Source organism: Malaclemys terrapin, chromosome 1, assembly GCF_027887155.1.
Source record: "Malaclemys terrapin pileata isolate rMalTer1 chromosome 1, rMalTer1.hap1, whole genome shotgun sequence".
NCBI lineage: Eukaryota > Metazoa > Chordata > Testudines > Emydidae > Malaclemys > Malaclemys terrapin.
Window position 1 is genome coordinate 349,786,238 of NC_071505.1, and position 7,498 is coordinate 349,793,735.

General features: G+C 43.2%; 1 protein-coding gene and 1 pseudogene across 1 annotated transcript; one reads left to right on the forward strand and one right to left on the reverse strand.

Moving 5' to 3' along the window:
* The first annotated feature begins 837 nt into the window (after window positions 1-837).
* Window positions 838-1,835, forward strand: LOC128830301 (olfactory receptor 52N4-like). The gene has a single exon (XM_054016118.1). The coding sequence runs from the start codon at window positions 838-840 to the stop codon at window positions 1,774-1,776; it is 939 nt and encodes a 312-aa protein (XP_053872093.1). The 3' UTR covers window positions 1,777-1,835.
* Window positions 1,836-4,979: 3,144 nt separating this feature from the next.
* LOC128845159 (olfactory receptor 52P1-like) lies at window positions 4,980-7,249 on the reverse strand (annotated as a pseudogene).
* Between the last annotated feature and the right edge of the window lie 249 nt (window positions 7,250-7,498).

Consider the following 7,498-nt stretch of genomic DNA (forward strand, 5'->3'; position numbering starts at 1 on the left):
CTCCCCTTGTAAGTATTCTCACACTTCTTATCAACCTGTCTGTACTGGGCTATCTTGATTATCACTTCAAAAGTTTTTTTCTCTTACTTAATTGGCCTCTCAGAGTTGGTAAGACAACTCCCACCTGTTCATGCTCTCTGTATGTGTGTATATATATCTCCTCAATATATGTTTTACTCTATATGCATCCGAAGAAATGGGCTGTAGTCCACGAAAGCTTATGCTCTAATAAAATTGTTAGTCTCTAAGGTACCACAAGTACTCCTGTTCTTTTTGCAGATACAGACTAACACGGCTGCTACTCTGAAACCTAAGGTATTTGAGTAGTTATAGATTTTCCCTCCAATGGAGATATCCCATCTCCTAGAACTGGAAGGGACCTTGAAAGGTCATCGAGTCCAGCTCCCTGCCTTCACTAGCAGGACCAAGTACTGATTTTGCCCCAGATCCCCAAGTGGCCCCCTCAACGATTGAACTCACAACCCTGGGTTTAGAAGGCCAATGCTCAAACCACTGAGCTATCCCTCCCCCCTGTACTGCAATGGTCAAACATGTTGCAGTTATTGATATAGAAATTCATCTGCAATTATGGTGCCCATTCACCTGTCTTGGTTATCTCCCTCTGAGGACTTCTCTGGACTTGGCTTTGCCCTGAATTATCGGGTGACATCTGTAAATGTTGACACCTCACTGCTCACCCCCCTTTCTAGATTCGTGATAAGTATAAAATCTGTATCGTACTATTTGTTAAAAACCGCGTAACCCCCCTCGCTATGCTTCTCTTCTTTTACAGGCACCTTGAGCATTTCTAAGCCAGATCACTGCATCGACCACCTCATGGCTGCTTTCAACCTCACCCACTCTGACTCTTCAACATTCATCCTAATGGGCATCCCTGGCATGGAAGCTGCCCATGTCTGGATTTCCATCCCTTTCTTTATGTTCTACATTATGACCCTGATGGGAAATTTCATGGTTCTGTTTGTTGTAGGCAAAGAGCAGACCCTGCACAAGCCGATGTTCCTGCTGCTTTGCATACTGGCGCTCACAGACATTGGCATGACTAACTCTGTCATGCCAAAGGCACTGTGTATATTTTGGTTCAATATGAAAGGCATTACTATGGGTGAATGTCTCACCCAGATGTTCTTCCTTCATGCGGGTTCTCTGGTACATTCAGCTGTCCTCGTCACAATGGCCCTTGATCGCTATGTTGCCATATGTAAACCTTTGAGATACGCCTCCATCCTCACCAATGCACGAATAGCTAACCTAGGGCTACTGTGTTTGATGAGAGCTGTTCTCTTCATCCTGCCTCTGCCCCTGCTCCTGAGCAGGCATCCATTCTGTAACAACCTCAATATCCCCCACACGTACTGTGACCACATGGCTGTGGCAAAGCTATCGTGTGGGGACATCACAGTCAACATTAGGTATGGATTGGTAATGGGGTTGATACTCATTGGGTTAGACCTGATGCTCATTGCCCTGTCCTATGCTCTGATCATGAGGGCTGTCCTCAGAATCTCCTCTGAGAAATCCCACCAGAAAGCCCTCAGCACTTGCACAGCCCACATCTGTGTGATGCTGACATCTTATACTTCCTATCTCTTCGCTGTTCTGACACAGCGGTTCGGTCAGAGCATCCCTCCCCATATTCTCATCATCTTTGTCAACTTCTATACCGCCACACCCCCCATGATCAACCCTATCATTTATGGAGTCAAAACCAAAGAGCTTCGTGAAAAACTGGGCAAATACATCTGCAGAATGTGATTGCCTGGTGCCAGTGACTTTAAACCTGTGTGACAAGAAGCAGAACAGGTATCTCCTTGTTAATCAGGGCTGTTCTGGCCCAGTTTGGCTGAGCTCAGCATTCTTATCACTCCATCACCAAGCACTGCTCTCTCCATTGCCGAGTTCTCTCTCTCTGACCATCACCTGACTTCTTTCAGCATCACCTGTAAGCCCCCACACCACACACCCTGTTACTTGGCTTTTCTGTGACTTCCAGATGACCAGAAGATACTGCAGATTTCTGACATTAGGTGACTTTCCATTCGACCCTGTTTGAACAAGGTTCTTGATCTGTTCAATGAACTGAAGCAACACTTTCAGATAGCCAGAGACAAAGAAGGAAATCACAATGCTGGAGTTCTTTATTATATGTGCAGTGATCTGGTGAACCAAATTTACCTGATTTTTCTACTTCCAATTCTTCAGGAAGTCTCAGGATAAACCAAATGTTTCTGTTGGAAAGTGCTAATATGGAAAAACTGCTGCAGGAATTGAGGACATTCTACCGGAGCTTGTTGGTGAAAGTTATGGAACAGTTTGTTTTTGAGAACTGGACTACTGTGTTAAACTATGACATCAACTTTGAGTCAAATAACTTACCAATTTTCACGGTTGATTTTGGAACTGCTTTTCAGCTGAAACTTTCAAAGTACACACTAACTGTTCCCGTTGTTGAAGATGTCAAAAGTAGGTGTTGAGATTTCATGTTGGAGTTTGTGAAATTGTTAAAAGAAGAATTGCCACCAAACATCCAGGTGATTGAATCGCTTGCAGTACTCAGCCCTTCCTGACATAGATTGGCTGAGACCTCATTTTTGCCACTGTTTTGTGGAGTCCTCAAACAGTTAAAGCAGCAGTGGAGAATTTTACCTATGGTTCACTGGCCTCATACTCAGGACAACCAAGTTGAACAGTTTGGGGTTGAATTTCTTGAACCCATGGATGCCGCTGAGGACAAAGACTTTTGTGAACTTGGCTCGCTTGCTGTCGCTACCTTTTAGCAATGCTGCAGCTGAGAGATTGTTTTCTCAGATGAACATGATAAAAACAAAACTGTGCAACAAGATATTTTAGAAAATATTCCTCTTCATAGGACATATATGCAATGACCCAAAATGTGTTGTAAACAGTTTACACTAATAAAAGAAATGATTGAACTGATCACTGCTGATATATGACCAAAAGCAGATGCATTGTACTTCCCATGAAGACAGTGAGGATGAAATATTGCCTTCTAGAGACTAACGGTAAAAAACTAATTCAATACAAAAAATGGACATTGACAACTATCACTGAATGCATTTAGAAATAAAAAATATAATAATCTTATCTTTGTTTTTGCACTACATACATTTTGGGCTCCTTTTGGGCTATTTTTAACACAGCCTTTTGCCCTTTTTTGTGTGAAACATCACCCAACCCTCAATCGGGATACAAGTACCAAAATTGGGATTTTGAATGTGAATTTGATTTTCATCTCATCGTTTTGATGCTAATGTGGATGAACTCCTGCTGGGGCTTGTAGCTTTTTTTAAATCCCATCTGTATTAGGTATCTAACAAAATCTTTAATTTGTTACTTGACGTATAGACTGATGTGTTAATAAAAAACTCCTTTGTTGAAGGGCTTTCCCTTCACCCTCTCCCCTTGTTCCTGTCACATACACAAAAAGCAGAAGACTAGAAGTCCAAAGTGCAAACAATGCAATCTTTATTGGGGTTAGTTTCCAATAAAGCATATTCTGAAGTCAGGCTTCACACTGGTCGGGTGTGATGGGGCAAGGCCAGATGCTTATAGTAAAGTAGTGAGGAACAGATATGTTAGCCCCAAGCTAAAGAAATCCCTGGTACCATGGTAACCAAATGGCAGTTGCTACAGAATAATGGAGAAACCTGTGGCCAATTAAGATAATTCTAGAAAGCAGTGGAGATAGCTAGGTTGATTGGGACACCTAAAGCCAATCAAGGGCTGGCTGGAACTAGTTAAAAGCCTCCAGTGAGGCGCGTGTGTCAGGAGCTGTAAGAGGAAGCCACACTGTTGGAGGAACTAAGCAGTACAAATCCACATCATGTGCGCTGCTGTGGGGAAGTGACCAAGAGATTTGTACAAATCCTATTTCCAAAAACACAGCTACCATAGCTATTACTATTAGGTCCCTGGGCTGGAGCCTGGAGTAGACGGCGGGCCCGGGCTCCCCCCTTCCCTCCCCGATTAATCACTGAGATTGGGAGACAACAGAGACTGTGCGAGGGAGGGTTGTCTCTCCTCCCCTCCCTTGTTGGCTTATGATGAAAATGGCTTAATAGGCTGTGACCCTTGTCTCTATCTTGTCAGAGTGAGCCCCTGAGGCATTTTTGCACAGGAGAATCATTTCTGTGGGTGCCTTCATTGTGTCTAAATACTCAATATGGGAGGAAGCCTGCTTGACCAAGTTTTAATTTGTTATGAAATATGTTCAAGAGGCCAAATAAAAAATGTCAGGTTTACTGCTCCTACCCCATAATAAAATAGTACTGGAAAAAAGGTTTAATATGATACCAGTCTCTGGGAAGCCATATTGTGTATTAATGTTACATTCACCTTATGCAGAAAGTGTGCTCCCCAAAGATACGCATTTCAGCTTTTATCATTTATGTGGAGATTTCACAAGTTATACATATATTTACATGTCACTAACATCCAACCCATCAATTTCTCCCAGTTACCAAGTGTAAGTGGGGAACTACTGTAGTGAACTTTCATGAGTTAAGGCACTACCCCACGGGAACTGGCTAACAAATGTGTCTAAGTCACCACTCCTACCCCATTTACACAGAGGTCTACCTGCAGTGCTTGGTCATGCACTGATAAGATGTTAGATGTGAGGACCTTCTCAGACTGTGAACTTCCACAATGCGGAGTTCAGCCAAATTCGGACAGAGCACCCATGATTAACAAAAAGAAGAACAGGAGTACTTGTGGCACCTTAGAGACTAACAAATTTATTAGAGCATAAGCTTTCGAGTCCACGAAAGCTTATGCTCTAATAAATTTGTTAGTCTCTAAGGTGCCACAAGTACTCCTATTCCTCTTTTTGCGGATACAGACTAACACGGCTGTTACTCTGAAACCTGTCATGATTAACAAGTAGATGTCATTTCTCCCTCTTGTCATACAGGTTTAAAGTCAGTGTCCCACAGCGATTACATTCTCCCTGTGTATTTGCCCACTTTGTCAAGAAGCTCTTTGGTTTTGACCCCATAAATGATAGGGCTGAGCATGGGGGGGAACGAGGAAGTAGAGGTTGGCCAAGATGATGTGAACATGGGGAGTGATGCCTTTACCGAATCGGTGCGTCAGAGTGGAGAAGAGGGAGAGAGTACAAGAAATCAGCATCACACAGATGTGGGCTGTGCAGGTGTTCAGAGCTTTCTGGTGGGCTTCCTTGGAGGAGATTCTGAGGACGGCCCTGATGATCAGACCATAGGAGAGGGCAACAAGCATCAGATCTAACCCGATGACTACAAAGGCTACCAGCAAGCCATATGTCCTCTTGACTCTGGTGTCCCCACATGACATCTTCACCACAGCCATGTGCTCACAGTACGTGTGGGGGATAATGCGATTGGCACAGAATGGCTGCCTGCTCAGGAGCAAGGGCAGGGGAAGAATCAACAGAAGAGCTCTTATCAAACCCACGAGCCCTAGTTTAAATATCCGTGCATTGGTGAGGCTGGTGGGGTATCTCAGAGAGTTATGTATGGCAATGTAGTGATTGAATGCCATTGTCACGGGGATGGCTGAGTGCATAGCAGAAGCCAGATGAAGTAAAAACATCTGGGTGAGGCAGCCACCCTCAGTAATGCTTTTCAGATTGAACCAAAATATACACAGTGCTCTGGCACAATGGATGTAGACCTTCCGATGTCTGTGAGTGCCAGCATGCAGAGCAACAGGTACATCTGCTTGTGCAGGGTCTGCTCTTTGCCTACAACAAACAGAACAATGAAATTTCCCAACAAGCCCATAATGTAGAACTATTTCACTCCAGGCGGTGGCAGGAATAAATCAATGGGAACACAGCAATTCTGTCTGATCATGGATTAAATGCAAGTAAGCATGCTCATGTCTAACACCGCAGTTTATGAGATTTAAGCACACACAGACATAAGCAATAGGTTTAGAACATCCCAGATATGTCCCTAACATTTGGAATGGTATTGAATAATTAACAGCAGGTTCGCAGTGGCCAGTTGCTCACCTGCTGAGGAGAAAGGGTGTCAGAAAAAACATTTCTCAAGATTACTTCAGAGAACTCCCCCAAAGTACACTGTATTAGCTAATCTTTTATAACTTCTACAAACAAATAGGTCATAGTGACATCTACTGGATCATCACTTTTCTTATCTTTCAATAAACTTCTAATATCAGAGGCATCTAGATTCAAAGTTTTCATCCATTTATCTTTTTTCTTTCTCATTTATTTACTTGCCTATCCTCCTCTTTTTAGTGGGAACAGCCAACTTGATTTTGGCCTTGCATGTTAAAGCCTGCTTTCCAATTAACCCTGAACTATTTGGTGTTCTATTTTATTAATTCATAGTGGTTAAGTGCACATCATATGGTTGCAATTGGGTTGAACACGTTCTGTAGTACACACTCCTCAAATTCAGAGTAACAGGGTCCAGTTATCAAAAACACACTGGTTCACAACCCTCACCAATGAGCTCTAGTAGAATGTCCTCAATTCCTGCAGCAGCTTTCCTGTATTAGCACTATCCAATTGAGACACTTCATTCATCATCGAGGCTTCCTGAAGGATTGAACGTAGAAAAATCAGGTTAATTTTTCTCATTAGATAACTATACTTAACAATAACAATAAAGAAGTTCAGCATTGTTGTTGCTTTCTTTGTCTTTGTCTGTCAGAAACCATTGCTTCAGTTCATCAAACTGATGATTAACCCTGTTCACACATGGTTTAATGGAAAGCCAACTTTCTTCAGAAAGCTGCAGTATCTTTTGGTGGTCTGGAAGTCAAGGAAAGGCTGAGGGGGTGTGTGGAGGTAGGGTCTGATGGGAGATACTGAAAGAGATCAGGTGACACAGCAATAGAGAGCGCACTGCTTGGTGATCCAGTGATAACAGGTTAGGTGTGAGTAACTTTTCAGACTGTGAACTTCTGCAATGGTGAGCTCAACCGCACTGGTACAGAACACCCTTGATTAACGAGGAGATAGTCTTTCCCCCTGTCATCACTCAGGTTTATAGTTTTTGTCCCCCGGCAATCACCTTTTGAAGATGTATTTTCCCACTTTGTCATGAAGCTCTTTGGTTTTGACCCCATAAATGATAGGGTTGAGGATGGGGGCGGTGAGGAAATAGAGATTTGACAAGGTGATGTGAACATGGGGAGCAATGGCCTGACCAAACCGCTGTGTCAGATTGGAGAAGTGGCCTGGAGGATAAGCCATCGTCAACACACAGAGTCGTCTCATGTAGGCTGATGTAATAGCGTCTAACGTAGAAGACACAGCTGATGGTCCCATCGAGGAACCCCAAAGTAACCCTGAAAATGCAGATGCCCAAACAGACGTGTATATGGGTGAGTGAGAAGTTGGTAATGGAAATTACCTAGATTGGAGGTTCGGTGTATGGTGAGGAATTTTGTTTTGTCAATCTTGAGCAAATCAATGAAGCTCAGCAGGTCGTTGAAGACATAC